The sequence below is a fragment of the Lupinus angustifolius genome, chromosome LG03, assembly GCF_001865875.1.
Source record: "Lupinus angustifolius cultivar Tanjil chromosome LG03, LupAngTanjil_v1.0, whole genome shotgun sequence".
In the NCBI taxonomy this organism is placed as follows: Eukaryota; Viridiplantae; Streptophyta; class Magnoliopsida; order Fabales; family Fabaceae; genus Lupinus; species Lupinus angustifolius.
The window spans coordinates 22,760,286-22,784,327 of NC_032011.1; the positions used below are offsets into that span (position 1 = coordinate 22,760,286).

At 31.8% G+C, this 24,042-nt stretch overlaps 3 protein-coding genes across 7 annotated transcripts; 1 reads left to right on the plus strand and 2 right to left on the minus strand.

The window, feature by feature from the left end:
• LOC109343701 (acetylglutamate kinase, chloroplastic) lies at positions 9,612 to 11,005 on the minus strand. The gene has a single exon (XM_019582131.1). It carries the CDS (start codon positions 10,914 to 10,916, stop codon positions 9,891 to 9,893), a length of 1,026 nt encoding a protein of 341 aa, XP_019437676.1. The 5' UTR covers positions 10,917 to 11,005; the 3' UTR covers positions 9,612 to 9,890.
• Positions 13,081 to 16,655, minus strand: LOC109343704 (glucan endo-1,3-beta-glucosidase 5-like). Its single transcript, XM_019582138.1, has 3 exons — positions 15,879 to 16,655; positions 13,961 to 14,589; positions 13,081 to 13,679 (listed from the first exon to the last, which is right to left on the minus strand). Exons 1-3 carry the CDS (start codon positions 16,226 to 16,228, stop codon positions 13,210 to 13,212), a joined length of 1,449 nt encoding a protein of 482 aa, XP_019437683.1. The 5' UTR covers positions 16,229 to 16,655; the 3' UTR covers positions 13,081 to 13,209.
• LOC109343702 (spore wall protein 2-like) lies at positions 19,726 to 23,306 on the plus strand. Of its 5 annotated transcripts, none has more exons than XM_019582133.1 (3): positions 19,726 to 20,134; positions 20,920 to 22,456; positions 22,490 to 23,306. In XM_019582133.1, exons 1-3 carry the CDS (start codon positions 19,797 to 19,799, stop codon positions 22,856 to 22,858), a joined length of 2,244 nt encoding a protein of 747 aa, XP_019437678.1. In that variant the 5' UTR covers positions 19,726 to 19,796; the 3' UTR covers positions 22,859 to 23,306. The 5 variants fall into 5 exon arrangements, with proteins under 5 accessions (XP_019437678.1, XP_019437679.1, XP_019437681.1 ...); XM_019582134.1 differs by having other exon boundaries at positions 20,920 to 22,420; XM_019582136.1 differs by having other exon boundaries at positions 20,920 to 22,194; positions 22,345 to 23,306.

The window sequence follows — 24,042 nt, forward strand, 5'->3', positions numbered from 1 at the left end:
AATGTAAATCAATAGTGGATATACTGACAGTGTAAAAAACTTTGTATGTCAGTGTATAGATTTTAAAGTGTTATATGAATATATATGATAGTATATGTGAGATTATAAATTCAGAAAATGAATCCATACATGAAATTTTGTTTCTAAAGTTATATTTATACACGGTTGGTGTAGTTTATATAGAAACAATATAATATATATTATTCATTTGTATTAATTATATTTAAAATTCAATAGTATTAAATATGAATAGTAGATAATATAATAATGATATTTTATATTGTTAGTGTAGATATTTTTTTTGTGCATTTAATTTATAAACTTTTTATCCAAACTAAGCTTGTTTATAGAAAACAGTTTGGACCCACTTCTCTCTTTTTTCTCTGTCTAAAATAAATGTACTATAATACTATACCACAGTGTATCTGCCCACAGAATTGTTTTCGTTTTGTACTTTTCCCACTTTTTGCTTAATGGTTCATTCTACGGTGCTGTTTCTGTTTTGGTTATATATAAATGGTATTAGGACTGTACTAATAATATTAATTCATGGATGAGGTGAAGGGTAATTATATTTTTAAGACGAAATTACTTGTACTCTAGAGTTTTAATGAAATTATAAAAATTATTCTTCATTTTTTATATTTACGTAAACACCGATAATTATATACATGTCTTACCAATTATTTCTTGGAGAGATAGTTGTAATTTCTTAATAAATAAAGAAGTGATAATTGTAATTAAGTTAAATAAAATATGATATTTTGTGCTGTCCAAATAATATATAATTTAATATCTCTTTATTATTTTTTTGTTCATTATATAAAAATATATGAGTGATTTAAACATTTTTTTAAATTATAGATACATTTTGTAAGGAACCTAAAATAATAAATAGACATTGATTTTTATACAATTTGAATTCTATACACAATATATTATATCTTGTTTAACTTAATTACATTTTTCATGATTTTTTGTGTGTAAAATATCAAATGTATCACTCCTTTAGAGATAGTCACTATAATTACGTAAATAAATTATAGGATTTGTGTATATACAAAAAAAAGATAATTTGTATAAACTATATCTATACTATAAATTTGAAATAACTTCCCGTAATTTTTATTTCCTATTTTGCCTTTAGCATTATTTAATTTTTACAAAAAAACTATATAATCCTAAGCAACTATCACAAAATACTAATTAACCACATATCTCACAAATACTAATTAAAAATGAAATATATAAAAATTGAATATGTAGTATCACACAATATTCACCGGCAGACACAAAGTGTCTATACACACTAGTTTTAATAAAACTCATAGGCATAAATGTAATTTATTCTGCTCATTATTAAACTGACTTAGTTAAATTCTTATAGTTGTTTGCACATTATATAAACAACAAAAATTTCGGTTACAAATCTATTTACTGTTTCTGAATTATCCTTAATAGCGTGTGGAAGTATTTCGTGTCTGCCGACCCATATTCTTATTTCTTAGTATTAAATATTTAAGATAATTGTATTATACTTTTTGTAATAAAAGAAATATGAAACTGAATTGTAATTCTTTTAAAAAACTACATTGATAATATGATATTTTTAAGTATGTAACTTTCTCTAGCTCCTATTAATATTTTTATTATATATAAAAACATTGTAATAATAGTTAATTAGAAGGGTAAAATAGGCAATAAAAAGTTACATCATATTAAATAGTTATAAGATGTTTTAACTTTATATATAATATAGAAGTATAGATATAGAAGTATAGATATCACTCTATTTCTGTATATATGTATTTAGAGTGTGTTTTTAATGAAAATTGCATTATCTCAATAAATGGTAATATATGATTATAGTTTATGTGTTTGGAAAGAAATTTTAAGATAATTTATTTTATTTTAAATTTTGAATAATCATAATCATTTTACATAGTAAAATTATAAAAAAAAAAGTATAAAATATATTAGACTTAGAGGTAGGAGTGTAATTCACTATATTCATAATAAAATTGTATTTTTGACAACTTTCTACACATTATGTGAACAACAAAAATTTCGGTTACAAATCTATTTACGGTTTCTGAATTATCTTATATCACTCTATTTCTTTATATATATATATATATATATATAATTAGAGTTTGTGTTTTAATGAAAATTGCATTATTTCTAAAAATGGTCATATATGATTATATTTTATGCGTCGGGAAAGAAATTTTAAGATAATTTATTTTATTTGAAATTTTGAATAATCTTAATCATTTACATATGAATCATCCTTATAGATATAAAAGTAAAGATATCACTCTATTTCTTTAGACATATGTAATTAGAGTGTTTTTTTAATGAATTGCATGGTTATATGTGATTATAATTATGCATTTCGCAAGAAATTTTAAGATAATTTATTTTTATTTGAATTTTAAATAATCATAATCATTTTACACAGTAAAATTATAAAAAGAGTATAAAGTATATTTTTTAAATACAAATAATAGGAATAATTGAAAATTAGGATATTAAATTTGGAAATAAAATAATGTACTTTTATAGTAAAAATGAAGTATATTCTAATTCAACAACATTTTTTAGGAAATTTTTTAATGTAAAGTTGGGCGTGAACAATTCTATTTTCCAAGTTTCAACTGTCCAATTCATATATGATATATATTATAGACCAAATTCATGTTAGTATTTATAGGTGAAAACATGTTTATATGTTAAAACATGTTCATAGGTTAAAAAGTTTCTGAAACCGCCATCACAACTACTAATTAATATTTTGGCATTTAATTTCAAAGTTTGACCTTGGAGGTTATGAATGAAGAGTTTTGATCTTGGTTTGGGCTTTATGAGTTTCAAGCTATGTGCTAATTAATTGGTCACACAAAGAATAAAGGAAGTTGAAAATCCGACCTACTAAACTTAAGTCATTTATTGAAGAGGAGGGAGAAAGTGATAACAATCATTGATTAATGGATACTTCTCTTATTCTATTTTTTTTGTTTTCTTATTTATTTTAAAAAATATAAAAATTAGCCACATGTCATTGCCTAACTGATGCAAGGAGAAAAATTATCTTCTCACTTGAGAATCTACTTTATCCTGATAAGAATATGAAATAAAACATGTCATGGTATGAGGAGAAAAGTTATCTCCTCACACACACTAATTGATGAACATTTATGTTAGTCTAATTTTTATTTTCTTATTTATTTTAAAAATATAAAAAGTAACCATATGCTATTGCCTAAGTATATTTTATCCTCTTAAGAATATTGGGCCTTTTATATTTAAATTACACTTCTTAAATTATTAATGTGAGATTGGTCTTTGCTAGAAGGGAAAGACGCAAGAGAGAGAAAGAAAGATGAATTAATATCTTGCCTTAAATTATTTAAAATTTTAATTAAAACATGTTTTTTATTAGTTTTGGAACAAGATTTGTCACATGTTTTACTGGTATTATAAAAACTGATTCGTATCGGTTGGTTCAATAAATAAATTGATAAACTAATCTCTATACTAATACAATACAATAATTATATTGGTCATATAACCATGTCAGTCAAACTGGCTAATATTGATAATATGTGCCGATTTCATTTAAATCGTACTGGTCAATTTTTGATGAAAACAAAAAATTATTAGCTTTTTATTAATTTTTTAATATTATTGTTAATATTATATATATATATATATATATATATTTAATATCGTCGTTATGCAGTTTAATTAGTGAAATATCGATTGAACTGTTATACCATTATATCAATATCTTAATTGATTTGGTAACTAATATAATATTAATATGATTGTATTCAAGATCAGGTGAATAGTGTGTCAGGCTTTTAAAACTAAGTGATCACAAAACGACAAAATAGAGAGTGTGATGATTGTCCTAAAACTGACAATGGGACATGGTCCTTGTCAGTTGACTGTTAAGTGGGTCCATGACTCGCCATGGAAAAGATCAGATGCTCCCAAATGCATCCACGCACTGCTGCAACTCACTACGGTTGCACTATTTACATTTTTTATTGATATAGAAATTATAGACTTTACTAAATTCTCAGAAAAATTAAAAGAAGATTTGATCCTGGAGCAACAGTTATTATATTATTGTAGATAGTTATAAATAGTCAAATACTGAAAGAAATTAATTTATACTCAAAAGGTAAGAGAATATCTCATTATTATCAAAAAAAGATAGATGTTTAATTATTGTCTAATGGTCTTATTCAGCTCAGTTTTTATAGATATATTAGGAATGAAATCCAACATGCAAAAGTAGATAATTTGATTTATTCCAGTTTTTGCTCCTTTATAGTATAAAATCAAACTGAGATTAAGTACTAAATAAAGTATTGGTCTAGTTGTATAAGATTTTATTAGATCTTGAGAATGACAAAAAAGTTAAATGTTGGATTCTTTAAAGCAACACTTGTTGAGAGGAGCAATCACAAATCGAAAAGAGATTAGTTCTTTATTGAAAAAAAGTGAGAAAATATTCTTCATAATAACAAAAAAAAATGAAATTAAACAAATTAAACTTATAAGTTGGGTGGAAATTCTCCAATTGAGATCCACTCAAATTTGGCTTTATTTATTGAAGATTGACTCTAATAGAAATTTGATCCGGTTCAAATGCAAACTATAGTTGTAAATTAAATTATACACACATACCTATACCTTCGTTTCTTTTTAGGGTCTCTCTTTAGCACGTCTTCATGGTCTTTGGCCTTTCAAATCCATGATCAATGTATTTAAATAATGTCTGTAATTAATTGGAAAATGTCGTTGATCCAAGATAAATATGCCACCAATGGCATCAATGTTGTTAGTACTCATTAATGGTTTATTTGTAAATTGAATTTTGGAGGGGAAGAAAGAGAAATTGAAAGTTTGAGAATTATGAAATACATTTATGAAATGACTCACGAGTCTTCTGTTTCTCTTCTTTCTCTTCCAAAATCCAACTCTCAAACAAATATTAAAAAGCTAACGTTGATCCATGTTTTGTTAGTGAAATTTTGTCACAACAAAAAGTACTAATATTAGAGGATAATGTTGAATATTTTTCTATGATGATCAATACCGTATATCTCGACTCAAATGACAATTATGCACTTGTTTCTTGTTACCCACGTTAAGCCACAACAACCATTTACCAAGGCATCAAACATACTATGGTTTACTCGGAGTAAATGTTTCTTTCAGGAGTTGAACTATAAATTTTAACCCAGTATAATATTTAGTTATTTAACAAAATCTTATATTACTAAATCAACTCTTATAATTACATTAGGCCACTTATTCTAATGGCAATATAAATGATGTGTATAGCTATATGTAGGGCAACATGAAATTGCTATCTAGAAAATTATAATAATATTGATCCAAGATTCACATTAATCTCCACAATTAGCATCTAATGTGTAGCATGAATACTCCCTTTTAAAAAGAGATAAAAAATAATTTTATACAATTGAACATAATTGTACATTGATGGGTTACTACGCATCTTTAGAGAAGAAACAATAGTATAAATTAACACAAACAGTTTTGTCTTGTCTTAATTTTAAATACGCAATATTGCTTGTAAAACAATTAATTGTTATTATTATATGTACCCATAAAAATGGAATCAATCAAATAATAACATATATTGTATTGATGTATTAATTATTCAATCCATGAAAAATATTTTCATTAACCAACCTACATGGACTAGTTTACTTTGTCAACATCCTACTCAAGATAATTGCATAGTTTAAATTCATTGGTAATAATAGTCTATATAATCTCAATATCCAACTATATATAAAGTCCTTTTTAGGTTGGTATAGATTAAAGTGACTTTAATTAACTATATGAAGAGATTATATTCTTCTGTATCCCGTATCTTATAATTACAAAAAATATATAGTTTATGGACCTTAATTAAATTAAACAAACATAAACTTGTTGGACTGGACAATATGAAAAAGACAAGATATAATAATATTCTATGAGCAACCACTTCATCAATAAAATAAAAGGGAAAATGATTTTTTTGCCTTCATCATCATTTCTAATTTATATTATTCTTTTGTTGCTATCATTTTTATCTTACGTCTCTATGTGATGCTTCCTATATTCCCAATTTCCAAAAAATTCTTGTAGCGGATTATGAAAAGCGGTATTATTTTAAGCGATTTTGTATTGTTTCATAAGTACTGCCATTGAGTAAGTGAAGAATACACGTGCATAAGCCATAGTCTTGCCTTTTAACAATAGTTTATTAGATTTTATCTTACATGATATAGATTTGTGTGATAGAAAAATAAGTTTGTTTTTATATTCAAATCTCAAATTAGTGGAATATTGAACCAAAAGTATAAGACATAATTATAATCTGAAATATTGAACCGAAAATATAAGACATAATTCTAACCTGACACGTATGGTCAAATGGCTTGTACATGTTGGAGGTGGAAACAACATATACATTTTGAGAGAAATGGTAAAAGTGTCTATAGAACTATACAACACAAATCTTTGGAATTTGATTCACCGAGAAAGGTAGTTGTTTGGTGGTTTTTAGTTGTAAGTTTTAGAAATTTATATATTAAAATTGGTTTTAAGATTTACAATATAAGTCTTAAACTTTTGTGATTTATGATTAAAAGTTATTGAAAACTTTGTATTTTTTTTTGTACTCGTCATTGTTTTTAAATACCTTTTGTTGTCTTATGATGCCTCCATGTTGCACATGGAAGATAGCGGTAGTTGTCAATGCAGTGCTGGTAATGGATGTTGGATGGCAACGATGATGGTATTTGTCACTATGGTGCTAGCCGTGGCGACAACAATTATACCCGTCACGGTGATGGTAGCAATCAAGGTGGTGATAATTGTTAATGTGGTTAGGGGTGAGCATAGGTCGGGTTGGAACAGGTTAAGGCTTGTCTTACCCGGTCCTAAATATTGGCCAGGTCACTTTTTTGAACCCGGACTCGGCCGTAGACTCGAAGCTAACCCGACTCTAAATAGCGATTGGGCCAGCCTTTAAACTCGACCCGACCCTAGACCCGATTAAATATAATGCATACTCATTTTAGATAAAAACTTCTCAGTATTATTTATTATTATGAATATGTAATTTGATATATAAAATGATATATGTATATATGTATTATTAATCATGTATATATTATGGAAAAATTAAAGAATAAATGATACTTTCGACCAAAATGATATAATTACTCTATACACATTTAAGTAGAAACACATACAAACATGATAAGTGAGTGACCCTGGGGGGTCATACTTGGTCCCTACCCGACCCTAAATATTGTCTGGGTCTATTTTTGGAACCCGGCCCTAGACCCGATCAGACCCGACCCTATCGGACCCACTCATGATCAGGCCGTACCGGGTAAGCGGGTAAGGCCGGGTCCTGCTCACCCCTAAATGTGGTGATGGTTGTTGTCGAGTGTTGGTGATCAAGGTTGTGGAGGTCGGGATAGTGACATTAATGGCACCATGATGGTTGTGCCAGTGGTGATGGGGCCATAATAACAATTGTCAAATTTACATATGATGGTGGTGGAAATGTATATCATGATTTATAAAAAAAACATGTATATGCCATCACATTAATGATATGTGGATTGGACCAGATAGTTCCACTATTGATTGGACTTATAAACGATTCTTGTTACCACTCTTAACAAAATGAAGAGTTGTAAAAATTCAGACCATGAAAATTCTGGCGCGACCTAGTTAATTGAAATAACCTTGGAAGCAAACACGATGGTTCACTTAAAAGTAAAAGGGATGCAACTTCAATTTCTGCTTCATTTCAATAAAAAAACAGAAAAAATGTTACTGTATCCGATCTGCCCAGATAATTTAAATGACTAAGGTTTCATAAGATTGTTTCACGTCTTATCTAAAAGTTATTAGCCAATAACACTTTGATGATACTATAGAAAGATGAATGAGGAGGGACCTGGTGTCCCACAATGAGTACCATATCATACAGTGGCGGATCTTGAGATAAAGTTCAGGAGGGGCAACACTATTTAATTACACTTTATAAATTAAATTAATTAAATAATAAAATATAAAAAATATATCTTCACTTAAAGTGTTATTCTTTGATCTTTTAAAAACTTAAACTTATCAATGATTGAATTAGTGGTAAAAGTTTCAGCTTTTCCTTTTCAATATAAATCATCATATGTGTATAAGAATTTCATCTTCTATTTTACTATATAATTTTATTTAGATGTCTTTGCTGAAAATGATATTGCTGAAAATGATCTTTTTTATAGTAGTTAAACAATAATAGTTAAGATAGGACATATAAATAGATCAAACAAATAATATGTATTATTTTTCTAATATTGTCAAAGTTGCACTTAGTTTGGAGATGGTTGATAGTATTTCAAACATGAATGACTAATGACATCAATAATAAAATATTGATATTGACATCTCAAGCTAATCTTCTTTTGCTCATTTAAATATATAGGTTAACATATGTTATTAATATTAAATGATTTACAAAAATTCATTTGATCTTTCTGTTGAATGAATATGTGATGTTTATAATCTATTTCATAAATATAAAATCATTATGAACTCAATTGAAATAATATTATTATAAGCAATATCAACATTTATATATGTAAGAAAGCTTGGTCCATTATTTATAATTTTTAGAAGTGTCATATAAATTGAAGAAAGAAAAAAATATTTGAAAAAATCTCGGGTAAAAATCCAGGGGGGCAATTGCCTCCACCTGCCCCCAAGATAATCCGCCACTGATATCATGTGTCATGGCATTGTGATCAGTTGAAAAATATATATTTAAATTAAAGTTTAATTTTTAAGTATTTTTCTGATCAATCATAAGATCATGGCATATTGAGTGACACTCATTGTGAGACAGCAGATGTGCACCCGGATGAGGATCGACAACTCATGATAGTGAGCAGGACATTTCAGAAGCACGCCCAAGCCATGCAGTTTCTTTTCATCCCTCAGAGCCATAGTATATTCTAGAGAGCAGAGGCTTTACTTCAAAGTAATGACTGAGACAATGACGCATTCCCAATTTCACCATAGAATATGGTGTTCTACCCAATTCAGATGGCGAAGCAGCACAAGAAGGGAAGGCATATTTACCGGAGTCTGCTAAGGCCTAGTATTAACTTAACGACTAACCTCTAATTTGGTGGCTGAAAGATCAAGCACTAGTCAAAATAGTTTCTGAAAACCCCTCACCTGGTATATGAAAGATCAATTAACATGTCTCATTACTCTTCATTAGGGGATCCCAAACTCACAGACATTTGATCTATTAAAAGACTAAGTGAGAAATTCACACCTCTCGGGAAATAATCTGATTGGTGTCTAATTTCAGGATCCAAAATGGAGGTTTAATCTAACTTCAATTTTTTGGTTAAGTATACAAGTCTAGCATTGGTTTACAATGTTTGGTCATCAAAAATTTTGGGGAATTTGAAAAAGCATTCATCTTTGTAAGATGGTACTTACTTTTTTGGGCTTCTCCAAGTCGTTCCTCGAACCATGAACCAATAGTTGGTATGATCCGAGAAATTTATGAAATACATGAGTACATAATACACATAGCTATAGATAGTTAGATGCCTAATGTATCTATGCTATTCATTTCTAGTAGTTATTTGTTTAACTATCTCTTATTTGAGGCTTTCATTTGTATATATGATGCATGTAACCAGTTATCAATGTAACAAAAAACAAATGCTTAAACTTGAATCTAAATGTAAGAATTTCTAATTAGTCTTACACTCGTATCAAAAACACAGCAAAGGATGCATAGAAAGATAAACAAACACAAAACATTACCCAGTAATCATAGTTCCAGCACCTTCATCAGTCAAAACCTCAAGAAGCAAAGAGTGTGGAACACGGCCATCAATAATACTAGCAGTTATAACTCCTTGTGCTAGCGATCGAACACAACAATTAACCTTCGGAATCATTCCACCACCAACTTTTCCATCTTCCACCATCTTCTTCACTCCCTTTATATCAATTTCCTTCACCAAACTCTTAGGATCATCCTTATCCTCCAATATACCCGCCACATCAGTCAACAATATCAACTTCTCTGCTCCTAATGCGGCCGCTAATTCTCCGGCCACCGTATCTGCATTGATGTTGTAAGGCTGCCCTAACTCATCAGCAGCCACAGATGTTATCACCGGAATGTGATTGTTATCAATCAGCGGCCGGAGGATTGTCGGATCCACCCGCGCCACCTCGCCAACAAACCCTAGATCAGCAGCCTTAGGGCTAGGCCGCGCCGTGAGGAGGCGGCCGTCCATACCGGAGAGTCCGACGGCGGTAGCGCCGGCCTTATTGATCAACGAGACGAGAGTCTTGTTCACCTTTCCGACGAGTACCATAGACACGATCTCCATGGTTTCGGCGTCGGTGACACGGAGGCCGTCACGGAACACAGCCTGGATATTGAGGCGGGAGAGCCAGTGGTTGATCTCTGGTCCACCGCCGTGGACCAAGATAGGGCGGAGGCCGACGCAGGAGAGGAGGACGAGGTCATTGATGACGGAGGCTTGGAGTGACGGGGACTTCATGGCGGCGCCACCGTACTTGACGACGATGGTCTTGCCACGGAATTTCTGAATGAAGGGAAGGGATTCGGAGAGGATATCGACTCGGAATTGAGCCGGAGTGAGTGGGGCGGCGGCGGCAGGGGTTTGAAGGTGGAGCGGGGTGGCGGCGGCGGAGATGGCGAGGGGTTTGGTGGTGGAACGGAAAGGGAGAATAGGGTTAGGGTTAATAGAGAAGAATGGGAAAGAGGAACAGAAATTAGTGAGTGGGGTTTTGAGTGAAACAACAAACATTGTGAGTGAAAGAGTGAAGTGAAGCAGTGAACGTTGAAGAGTGCTTAGATTCAAAGCAAATACTCTAACCTATGATTCTAGCGTCAGAAGACTCAGTTATTATTAGCATCAATAAAAAATAATTAATTTAAGGAGTTTAATTAAGTTTTTTTAGTAAAATCGCTATAAATTGGTTTCATATCTTATTTTAGCTTTTGTCGCTAATTAAGGATGATTTGCTGTCAAACATGGGGAAAACAATTTTTTTTCTGATTAATGTAAAATAATAATATTTTAGGGATGAAAGTTTTAATTAAATATTACTTTCCTACACAAAGTTTTTTGACAACAGGAGAAAAACATTGTAAAGATGTCAGAATTTAAACTCAAATACTTATATTTTGTTAAAACTCTATTAATTGAGGTGTCTCATATGAATAAATAAACACTTTTCTAATTTTTTTTTTACAAAACTCATCACAATAGTCTTTTTTTGGATGAGCTGAAATTCAAATTCCAGCCTAAGTCTTTAATTGGGGAGCACCGATTAGATATGGAAAATGGTTCCCCAATTTCGCCTGCGCCCGTAAATGCTTACATTGATTTAACGGATAAAATTTTTGATATTCTATATGAACTTTAACAAATCACATTATATTACAATTTTTTAGCGAGTGAATATCACATCACATCTTAACTTATTTAAAATTTTCTTACTTTTTCTTTAAACTATGTTTATGGTCGCCCGCAGGGCGCGTGCATTGCCTAACGGAAATGCTCGCGAACTTGGTGGACAAAACAGACAAATGGGCAAAATTTGTATGTCTTGCCCGCAAAAAAATGCGGGCTATGTGGGCGCGCTCACGGGCAATATCTGTTTTGTCATCTATACATCTGATATCTATAAAGGTGTGTCACTCCATATGCCACTGTTTCTAATTGGTTAAAAAATATATTTAAATTAAAAATTTAGTAATTAAAATTTTTTATAATCAATAAGTAATAACACATGGAATAATATACTTTTGAGACAAAAGATATCCTTTTAATAGCTATGCACTAGACTAACACATATTTTTAAAAATATGTAATCTGAATCATAGTAAAAACAAGTTGGTGCTCATATGGGAAAAGTGATTTTTTTTTGGTTCACACTCTCATTTTCTTATATTAAGTAAGGGTATGTATTCATTTTAAGAATTAATAATTAATTAATAATTCTTTTTAGGAATTGAATATTGACCTTTGACTTTATATGATAATTTAGTAGAGTTTTGTATCATGAGTAGGGTAGACACAAGATAAGTTGGGATCATATTTTAGCTTTCCTTATATCCGAATTCACCGAAGTTGAATTAATGAACCACATCCCCAACATCATTGAGTTTCGAGTTTCCTTGGCCCACAATTTAATGATTTGTTAATGTAAAATTAAGTGTTTTTAAATGGGAAGGATCCTCTCCAGTATTGTAGAGTCCAGTGCTGAATAGGATTATAACACGTGGCAAAAAAATCCTTCTAACAATCATGATTTCGTATTATTTTTTTAATAAAAAATAAGTAAATAAAATTTAAAAAAATTTCAATCACATGTTCTAATAATGACCTCTTCATTACCGGAGAGGAGTTGAACTCTTTTTAAATATGATTATTGGGTTGCCTCCAATGATAGCTGTGAGCCACCTCTCTCATTTTTATAGATATAATAATCTAGAACTGTTTTCAATTTTTGAAGTTGAAACACTAATTTCTGCTCTGTTGAAACAAATGTTGAATTGGTTTGAATTTGTTGTGCAGATATTGCTTCACAAATAAAGTGATTATTCACATTAAGTTGATGTAAAATCCAATGTCCAGATGCTTCTATTGCTAATAGAAGCTTAATTGTTGTGAGCTTAACAATAAGAGTAATTTTGTATCTCTCAATAATACCATTTAACTAGTACTTGATTTGATATACTCACTTTAATTCAACTATGTCCAAGTTCTGACATTAAATTCATCAAGTTCTAATTGCTTTTATTTGTGTAGGGTTTTGTTCCCTTGCCCTTGTTGATGAATTTTATTGGGGGATAGCAGAGATGTTTTGTTCCTCCTAATTCTATTTCATTGATTTAATCTTAGGCGTTAGCTCAATATGATGCAGAGATTAGTTTCTTACCGATCAAGTAAGAATGCACGAAAATAAATTAAAAAACTACACGAGATATATGATTAGAAAAGTTAATCTTCTAATGTGTTTTTTTCTTCCATCAGACAAATTGAATTTGAAATAAGGAGCTTCTTACATCAAAAAGTAAATTAAATTGATACATTACATAATAGTAAAAAACAAGAACACAAATAGCACTAGTGTTCCTAGTACCCCAATTCTCTCATGTATCCCAGCAGAATCTGTTTGGATAATGATTTTGAACCTACAATTTCCAGCTGAAGGATCTTTGTCAGTGATCATAGAAAGTCCCGGAAATTTGCAAGCACTGTCCATTTGATCATTGATCTGAAAGTAGCTATTAAATGCATAAGAGATGTTCCCTTTGATATCTAAATTGCCACATGAAGTTCCATACCCAAGACTAGTACAATCAGCATTTTGACATGCATAGGCCACACTTGGTGCTACTTCATCACTATTTAAGTTCGCATTCGGTTTCAAAACACACCATTTCTTAGCCAAATGATCCACCCCACCAGCTCCTGTTATACCTCTATTCGACCCGAGGTTAAGCTCATATTTGGGTTGTCCATCAAAGTAAAACACACCCCAATGACGTTCGAAGTTACCTGCATGACAGTAAACATAAATATGTGACATTAAAAATATAACATTTTACTATTATACTGAGTGCAATTTATAAGCTCGAGCAATTTCGAGAGGAAGGAGACCAAGAAAAATCATATGAGAAATGATAAAGAAAGGCTTAGAAATCAATGTTTTATCAATGAAGGTAGAACATTATGGTGTCGTTCGATCTAGCCGACCTTACCTAGTGAGATAAAGGCTTAGTTTTTGTTGTGTATAGTATTAAGAAAAGTTAAAATTCACGTGATCCGTCCCCGATTACCTGGCTGAATACTCTTGTTATCTTCATCAATGAGACTAAACAAGTAGGCATCTATAGGACCTGGCCTCATTGGGGTCCCTTTTCCAGTAGCATAGCGTGATATAAAACCTTGGTTAAACTTTTGTGCATATACAAAATTTGCATTTCTGTCTCCATCTGTAGGCCAACCAATTTCTCCCACAATTATAGGCAAGTTTCCAAAACCATTCTTCTGTAATGCCCATACTAGAGTATCATGGTTAGCATCAAAGACATTATCATACGCTTTTCCGTTGTCATCTATAGCAGGCTGAAATCCACTAAAAAAAGCGTAGTCTACGGGAAAATTGGCATCTGCATAGAGGCTTATAAAAGGATATATGTTAACAGTGAATGGAGCTCCATTGTCATTCAAGAATTTGACAATTTGTAGCATGAGATCATGGATATCTGTCCTGAAGTCGCCGTCCGAAGGCTTCTCCGATGAGCTCTGATATACGTCAGCATTCAAAGGGACAGTCACTTTAACCCTGTTGCTCAAACCAGATTTGGTGAGAGCTGCTTGGATATTTTGAAGAGCTGGAAGTGTTGTGGATTCAAATGTGCCATTGTATGTTGACAAGAATGGTTCATTACCCACTGCAATGTACCTTCCGAAAATCACAAGCAAATAGTGTGTAAGATACTGAACAAAACGTGAGTTTTATTTTATGTTTGGCATGCTTTATAAACAGAACACGACAGGACCAAATACTAAAAAAGTAGCACATTCTGGTTCGTCTCCCGCTGTAACTTCCGAATATCAAAAGCAAGTAGTGTGTAAGATACGGAAAAAAACTTGTTCTATTGTATGTGGCCAATTTTATAAACAGAAGTACAAAACATGACAGGACAAAATAGTAAGAGGTAGATCATTCTAGTGAGGTCAACTACATAGATCGAGCGATGCAATAATGTACTATGTTCATTGACAAAGCACTGGCATTGAGAAAGCATTGCCATAGTTTTTTATTTGACAAACAGTGTAATGTCATCCATAATAGCTGAAAAAGAAATGTGTAAGACCATATAGCATTATCGAAAATGCATGCGTTAGAAGTTCTTGCAGGAAGTTCCACAAAAATCTAAAGCATAAGGCGCAGGTTTTCCTTGAGTTCAAATTACAAACTGCCTCTAACAAATTATGAAGACTTTAGAACCTGAAACTGATGTGGAATTAATTCATTGATCCATGTTTTACTTTTAAGCCTTCATTTCATCAATTGGCACCAACTTACTACAGATGAACAAAAATTCAGCATCGTATTTAAATCACACCCTTGTGCAGCTATAATCACATTATAGTGACAGCCGAGACGGACACTATAATGTCACTCAGCAACACAGAGAACCCAAAACAAGCAACATAAATCAATTTAATCAAAGTAAGCAACATAGATCAGGAACAATAATATACAAAGCTAATAGACAATTAGAAAAATTGGATTCGGACTAAGTTCTTCCATTACACATGTAAAGCAAATACCATCAAACCCAATATTACTTTGTTTTCTGGACTTCACCTTAGTTCCAAGTTTATAAACTTGGCTAATAAGATGTTCTCATTCATATTACGAAGTTAATTAGGTAAGGTTTGGTACCAATACAGAATAGAATGAAGTGTCTAGTTCTATTCGCTTTGGTTCCGTCCTTCTGGTGGAACCAAAATGTCACATTTCCGAACATAGAGCTTAATCAATATGTTCTATTCCATGATATTCTAGCACATCTACCAAAACCTACCTTAATTTGTGCACATCCATTTCATCAACAAACAGCAGAGAAAAGCAACAAAGTCAATGACCACAGTGATAATAATTACATAGAGCTGCAATACAAGCCCTACCAAAGCTATGCCAATGGCTGAGTTGAATCTATCAACAAACAAAGAAGACTTTACCTGATGTCTACACCACCAGAAGAAACATGTGCTGAAACATTCTTAGAAACCCATTTTTCAGCTGCTTGAAGACTATTAGCAAGTGTATAAAGCATGTCATTTGGAATACCCACCATAACTTGTATCCCAGATTTCTTAAGAGCATCTAAGATACCAGGATCAGCATCAAAAAGCTTAACCTTTTGAATACCATTGTTTCTCATCAATTTCACTACTTTGGATGGTGACAAAGGGTGTGTGGCCTGTGTGCCCCAATTAACACCAATTCCACACACTGAACCCAATAAAAGCACATTAAGGAACAAGAGAAAAATACATCTACTCAACTTTGCACCTTCCAACAACCCCATAAATGCTGAATCAAGATACCCAAATAGCCCACAAATCAAAACTCAAATCTGCTTTTTCTTTTCTTCAAGTTTTGTTTTTGATCTATTCTGCTACTAACTAACCCTCCAAACCAACAGGTAGAGCTTGAAAGTTAACAGATTTGATTAAAAAAAGGGACTAAAACACAGTGAAGAACTGAGACTACAAAGTTAATAGATAATACACAGTAAAGAAAACAATGATACAATGAGAAAGAGTAAAACAGTAAGTGAAGGAAGGTCTTGAAGTAGTTTTTCTGAGAAGCTAACTTACAAGGCTGAGGGCTTAAAAGTTAACAAGAAGAAGCACAAACCAGACAGATCCCTTTGGATAAGTTGTTTCTGCTTTGAAGTTAAGCTGTTTTTATCCGCATCACTAGAGAGAGGTAAGTTATGTGTGAAATGAGAACATAAAAGGTCCATAAGTCTTAAATACTCGGGGTTATTTTATAAATATATTTCATGACTTCAAAGTCTTTCCTGAAAATCATTCTGGAAAGGAGTGTATATGGTTTGAGAATCTTTTTCCTCTTGGTAAACTGAAGGAGGCAGGTATAGACAGAAGGGTGTTGCCATACTTTATCAAAAGCAATTTTTTACATCTCAGGTACAAAATTTATGTTTTTTGGGTGGGTAGGTACAAAATTTATGTAGGATATATACATTGGGTTTGATGCAAGTTTTCTTGAATATTATAATGAATGTTATTGTACCAAGTATTGTTGGTTCAAGTGGAGGAGCAAATTCACATTGCTGACCAAATATATCATGGACTTATTTTGGTGTCACAGGTCCCTATATGTACCTTTCTTCATTCCATAGGCTTCAGATGCTGATTGTCATATTGCTTTGTCAGAAAATTATAGTAACAACAAATTGTTAGTTTAGTAGTATAAAATTCTATCAAATCTATAGAAAGATTAAATAATCAAAAGTTTGACACTTGTTGAGAGGAAGTTATACACTCAAAAGGTGAGAAGATACTTTTGGTCGGTCTTACCAAAAAAAGCATTTGAAGCCCTTCTTCCCAAAACATTTTGCTATAGATTTTAGAGTTAATATTCATTTTAGTTCTTCATATTTTTTGACCTTTAACAGTATAGTCATTTTAAAGAGAAAAGATCTAAAATGGTTCCCCAAAAGTTCAAATGTGAGGCAAATTAGTCATTGTTTGGTCAAATTACTCCCTACCAAGTGTTATAAATATGTTAAAATGACTAACTTCACCCACATTTGAAATTTTTAGAACTATTTTAGGTCTTTTCTAGTTTGAAGGATTAAACTAAACTGGTAAGATCAGAAAATATGATGGACTAAAATAAGTATTCTCTATATTTTATTTCCATCCTATCATCTATTGTTTCCATTTCATGTATTGGATTTGTTCATTATGGATTTTGAAACAGATTTGGTATTTAGTTTTGTGTTACATCTTCCTCTTTGTCTCCAATTCACAACAGTGATGGATGCTAATATTGGGTTGGGTTGTAATTCACAACAGAGATAATTTTCCTTCTCGTATCGTATCAGGAGATAACTTGTCTTCTTTAAGCAGTAAAAATGTGACATCTGTGCTATTTTGTTTATTTTTTAAAATATTTTTATAAAAAATGATGAAACATGACACATGTCATGATTTCACTTACAAGAGAGGATAACTTATCAGGAGATACTTCATTCCCATATATATATTAGGATTCAAATATAGCTTAATACAAATTGTTTTGGAGATGGTAAATCATATTTATCATGTTGTATATTAAGATAAGTATAATACTGTAAAGATATATAGTAAATAATAAATTGATTGTGTAAAAAAATTTAGATTGTCAATACATATAACTTTCTCTCTTAATATATTTAAGATTATTCTCCATGATGCATACTTATGATGTAATTATAAGATGAGAAAAAATGTATGCATTAACAACATAAAAGTTTTATAAAGTGTCAATATATTATTTACCATTAATTTTTAATTATTATTAACTATTAAAAAAAACTAATATAAATAATGAGTAATGTAACAATTACACATAATTTTTTTACACTCACAATACATAAATATTATAGTTGTTCTTTATATGTAATGAAAATTTTGGTGACATTTTTTTTTTGTAAGTTTGTGATTTTTCCTTACATATGAAAAGCATTATATGGCCCTTTAAAGTTTAAGCAAATGGAGAGATAAAAGAGATGGAAGAGAAAAATGAAGTTTCTTATGATTATGAAGAGAGAAGAGAATAAAAGGTGCATGAGATTCATCATAAATCCTTTTCTCTTACTTTAGTGAGAAAGTGGAGAAAAATGAAAATTTTACATGAAATATAAAAAATGTCTATCATTTTCTATGTTCTCTACTTTTTTATTTTAAATACTAGTAATATAAATAAGTCTCTTTTGGATATAAAAATATCAATTAAAAATATTAATTGAAATCATTCTAAGTTATGTATAATAGAGTTTATAATTTAAAATTACAACATTTATTTTTTATTAATAATAAAACAATATTTTCTTTATTTTAGGGATATTTGTGTCATTTGAATCATAACATTATTTCTCATCTCATTTTTTGAACAAACCAAACAAAAGAGTAAGAGAAAAAGATACATTTTTTTATTCATTTTCTCTCATTCTTCTATGAGTGTAAAATATATATACTAACAATATAAACATTCATACACATGCACTCAATCATCCACCGTTCTTTTGGATTACCTTTTTTGAAAAGTGAATCATAATTAAATATTATTGATATATGATGCAGTGGCATGCATACATCTTTTTCTCTTATTCTATTATACAAAGAGAAAAAATATATGTACTGATAGTGTATGAGTTTTATACAGTATTATTATATCATCTGCTATTGATATTTAATTATTGTTGATTTATAAAAAAGGTAATTCGAATGAATTGTGGACAATGGGGTCATGTACATAAATCTTTACGCAATCATTGCATAGATTTTACACTCTTATATGAAACATGATAAAAATATACTTTATTTTTTATTCTCATTGCTTTATTTGTATAAATTGTTTCTCTCAACATGATCACATATTTTTACGCTATTAGATCAACACTTTATTTGTTGCAAAAAATAAGATATTTATTCATTTAGAGTGTAATTTTTGTACATTATAGTGTATCAATATTACTTTTTATATTTAAAATAGAGAAAAAAAATTATACATTAATAATGTAAGAATTTTTCACCCTATTACTATATTATTCACCATTTATTTTCAATCAATCATTGACTTTTAAAAAAAAAGTAATTCAATAAAGGGTAAATAATATACTGAATATATATATCTTACGATGTTAGTGCAGAGATATTACTTTCTTTTAAAAATCATGGTATGATTAAATATGAAAATATGAAGTATACATTTTTTTAAGTGCCTACACTATTTTTAATCTTTTTTTGCAAATTATACCAGAAATTGTTGATATAAAAATATCACAACCTCAATTTCATTTCACAGCGAATATCCCTATCCTTTTCTCTCTCTTCTTCGTTGAATCTCAGATTTCGTGAACCATGTACAACGGAATAGGGTTACAAACCCCAAGAGGTTCTGGCACCAACGGTTACATTCAGAACAACAAGTTCTTCGTCAAACCCAAAACTTCCAAGATTTCCGATAGAAGCTTCGATTCAGATCAAGGAACTGCTGGTGTTACCAGAAAGCCGAACAAGGATATTCTCGAACATGATCGGAAGCGTCAGATCCAACTCAGGCTCGTTATCCTTGAAGAAAAACTCATCGATCAAGGTTATTCTGAGGTTGAAATCGCTCAAAAACTCGACGAAGCGAGGAATAATTTGATAGCTTCTGCTAATGCTGATCAGGAATCTGATGTTAATGGACAGAACAAGTAGTTTTTTCTCTCCCTTGTGTGTTTTTAATTTTTGTGTTAGGGTTTTGGTTTATGAATAGGTTGATAATTTTTTAGGGTTTTGGTTTAATTTATATGAAGTAAATTTTTTTATTGTCTTTGTGAATAGATAGATTATGGATTACAATTTACAATTTAGCATGATGTGATTCCAGTTTGTGCTTTCAAATCAAGGGCATGTTTGTTTAGGTTTAATGAAAATAGATTCTGTTGAAGTTATTTTGGCATAAGTGGTTTATTTCGGGAGCTGAAAATATAGGTTCTCTGAAATGCTAAATTCCAATTTTTTTGCAGCTTTTTTTTCAAAGCCCAACCAAACAAATGTGGAACTGTCTGAAATGATATTTTTTATGGATATAATCACGTGAAAAAGAATTTAATAAGTTGTCTGTGAATGGCAAACAGTTTATCTTGATCCTTGAGGATACGGTGGGTTTCTGTGATAAGTTTGCATGTTGGTGTGATGTGATTTGTGCTGTTTTGATGGGTTGTTATATATAGTTGGGAATAGAGTAAGGGTAATAACAGAAGGGGATTAATATGCTCCTTTATTTGATTATCATTACATCAAGAACAGAAGGGGATTTTTATGTTCCCTTAGTTGAAGGTGTTGTTACTCACAGGGCAATGCGTATCTTTAATTCCTTTTTTCCATTTAGAAGATTCCTCCAGCTTGTCAATCTCATTGGTTGTTTGTAATATGTATCAGTTTCCTTACTTTTTGTTTTGGTTTCATTAACGATATTTTTTTGGGGATCTTTCAGGATTTCCGAGACACAGACCCATCAAATTGCTGCTAGAAAGGAAAAACAGATGGAAACATTAAAAGCTGCTCTTGGCTTAGTTTCAGCGTCTGAGGTTGATGAAACAAATGCTCTTCAAAATTATGATGGAAAAAATGGTTCTAATGCAGAGGGTAAGCATCAGTTGAAGGAACATTCCTTTTTGGACAGAGATTTCAGTCGGAAGAAACAAACAGTTGAAGATCAGAAAGATGAAAGTGCTTATAAGAAGGCTGTTAAAGATTCAAGGCACCAAAAGAAAGGTGGAAAGAAGAAAAAGTACAAGGATGTTTCATCTGATTTGGACAGCAGTACGGACGAGGACGAGGACAAGGGAGATAGAAAGAAGCAACATAAAGGTAGGAAGGAAAGTAGCGATGATTCTGGTAGTGATACTGAGAGGAAGGTCAAGGCTACACGGAAACATAAGACATCTAAGCAGCGCAAGAAACACGAGGTAAAGGATAGTGATGAATCTGATGAAACTGCTTCTGATTCTGATGACAGCATCGCTGTAAGAAAAAGTAATTATAAACACAAAAAATCCCTGAAGAGGCATGACTTAGATGATGATTCTGATCACCATAAAGGTCTCTCCAAACATAAAAGTCGAGAACAGAATCAACATACAAAGATCAGAAAACCTGAAGAGTCTGAGGAGGAATCTGATGCTGATAGTGAGGAGGAGAAGAAATATGGGAGTAGATTGGAGAGGAAAAAGAAAGTAGAATCTGATGCTGATAGTGAGGAAGAGAAGAAATATGGCAGTAGACTTGAGAAACAAAGGCAAGGGAGGCATGATTCAGGTGATGAAGATTCTGATGGAGACTATGGTAAGCGTGTTTCAAGGGAAGACAGATACGTTGGAGGAGGGTCATACTCTTCAACTGACGACAGTGACAATGGTTCAGATAGTAGTCCTAGTTATCACAGAAATGAAAGAAAAGGTGAACATAGTGAGGCCAAGCATGGACAGGATGTGGATGATCGTACAAGAAGAAAGCACAAAGGGGATGATGATTACCATGGACAAAGAAAACATAGAAAGGATGAGGACAATCATGGGGAAAGAAAGCATCTGAAGGATAATGAAAATCTCGGGGAAGGAAAGCATTCAAGGAATGAGGACAGTCGTGGGGAAAGAAAGCATCTGAGGGGTGAGGACAATCATGGAGAAAGAAAGCTTGCAAGGGAGGAGGATTTTCGTGAAGAAAGAAAGCACGCAACAAGGGAGGGGGATTTTCGTGAAGAAAGAAAGCACGCAACAAAGGAGGAGGATTTTTTTGAAGAAAGAAAGCACACAACAAGGGAGGAGGACATTCGTGGAGAAAGAAAGCACGCAGCAAGGGAGGAGGACAGTCGTGGTGAAAGAAAGGCTGCAAGGGGGGAGGACGGTCGTGGTGAAAGAAAGGTTGCAAGGGGGGAGGACAGTCGTGGTGAAAGAAAGGCTGCAAGGGAGGAGGACAGTCGTGGTGAAAGAAAGGCTGCAAGAGAGGAGGACAGTCGAGGTGAAAGAAAGGTTGTGAGGGAGGACAGTCGTGGGGAAAGAAAGCCTGCAAGGGACGAGGTCATTCGTGGGGAAAGAAAGCAGTCTGCAAGGGATGAACCCAATCATGAGGAAAGAAAGAAGCCTGCAAAGGATGAACCCAATCGTGGGGAAAGAAAGCGTACAAGGGATGAGGACAATCATGGGGACAGAGATCTAGGAAGGAATGAGGATGATTTTAGACATGGAAGGCGTGGACATGATGATGAGAGGCACCCTGATAGAAAAGAAGATAAAGAGGAAGAATGGAGAGAAAGAGGTTATGACAGGGATAGACGTAGGGATTATGGCAAGAGCTCAAAATACAATGTTTCTGATTCAAGTGATAGAAGGAGGCATGAAAGTAAACATGATGAAGTGAGGTCCAGGCGCTGAGAATGCTTATTTGCTGAGTAATAATCTCTGAAATGCTCTGTGGATGTGAGTGTCAATGGTCTTCTTATGCTACTGTGTTTGTTTTTTTTAGCATGAAATTTGTGTTGTTTGGACTTGTTTCCTCCAAAGTTTGCTTAGATTTTCATGTTCTAACTGGTTAGTGGAACAAACCCAAATAAAAAAATAGTCGCAGGTGTTTGCACTTTGAACAAGTGGAACTGCTATTGTCAAACGAGTTTTATGTAAACTTTGTATGATTTTGTTGTTACTGCATGACACAAGCTCAGGAAGTGCTTTGTGGTAGGTTGGCAATATTCGAGTTTCAAACTTAGGCTCAATCATTAGTTGTAGCACTTTCCTTTTCACATTAGAATATTGTCTTGCAGTTTCTGAACATCTGTGAAGGATTCCAAATTGTGAGACAATATTCACAAACGATATTTATATTCTGATATCTGAGTTTTAAACTTGAAGGGCCATGACAACCTTCAAATCAATATTATTAGTAGTTCTCTTTACATGCCTCACTTTTGATGCTTTATATTTACCCTGATCTAATCTAATCATATGATCACTCTTAATCATCTCAATGTTTTATCTACTGAGATACTTCCAATTTTAAACCTCTCCCAATTGGAGAGATTGGATCTTATTAGGAACAAGTTGAAGGAATTGGACAACCTATCCCTTTATCTTTGTGTGAATTAAGGAAACTTGCTGAAGTTTACCTTTATTCAAATGAGATGATTGGTTCAATAAATACTAAAATTAAAACTAATATTTTTAATGATGAGAAATCTGTTTATATCCAAGTTAAATTACATTAGTTATATCCAATCTTATCTATTATTTTTTTAAATCCAACCGATTAAAGGGAACATCATGGTTTTATTTTTTACACCGTTATTGTTGTCTGAAATCTAAAAGACTTTATTTTTTACACCGTTATTGTTGTCTGAAATCTAAAAGACTTTCAATTTACAATTTACCTTTCATATAAATCAATTATTTGGTTCGATGCTAAAAATAAAAATTTCTTCTAGAGCAAAGGGGACTATCAGTGCCATAGTTGCTAATTTAAATGCTTATCTTGTGGTATATAAACTTTAATTTTAGTTATCTGACTGTTCAATGAGGTTAAGTCCTCCATCACTTCAGAATTCAAATCCCACTTTCACCAGATT

Coding starts and splice junctions, on each gene's coding strand:
- LOC109343702 (XM_019582132.1), top strand. CDS start 19,797: ATGTACAACGGAATAGGGTTACAAACCCCAAGAGGTTCTGGCACCAAC. Junction 20,135..20,919: donor GATGTTAATGGACAGAACAA/GTAGTTTTTTCT, acceptor GGGATCTTTCAG/GATTTCCGAGACACAGACCC.
- LOC109343701 (XM_019582131.1), bottom strand. CDS start 10,916: ATGTTTGTTGTTTCACTCAAAACCCCACTCACTAATTTCTGTTCCTCT.
- LOC109343704 (XM_019582138.1), bottom strand. CDS start 16,228: ATGGGGTTGTTGGAAGGTGCAAAGTTGAGTAGATGTATTTTTCTCTTG. Junction 14,590..15,878: donor TCTGGTGGTGTAGACATCAG/GTAAAGTCTTCT, acceptor GATTTTCGGAAG/GTACATTGCAGTGGGTAATG. Junction 13,680..13,960: donor TAACAAGAGTATTCAGCCAG/GTAATCGGGGAC, acceptor ACTGTCATGCAG/GTAACTTCGAACGTCATTGG.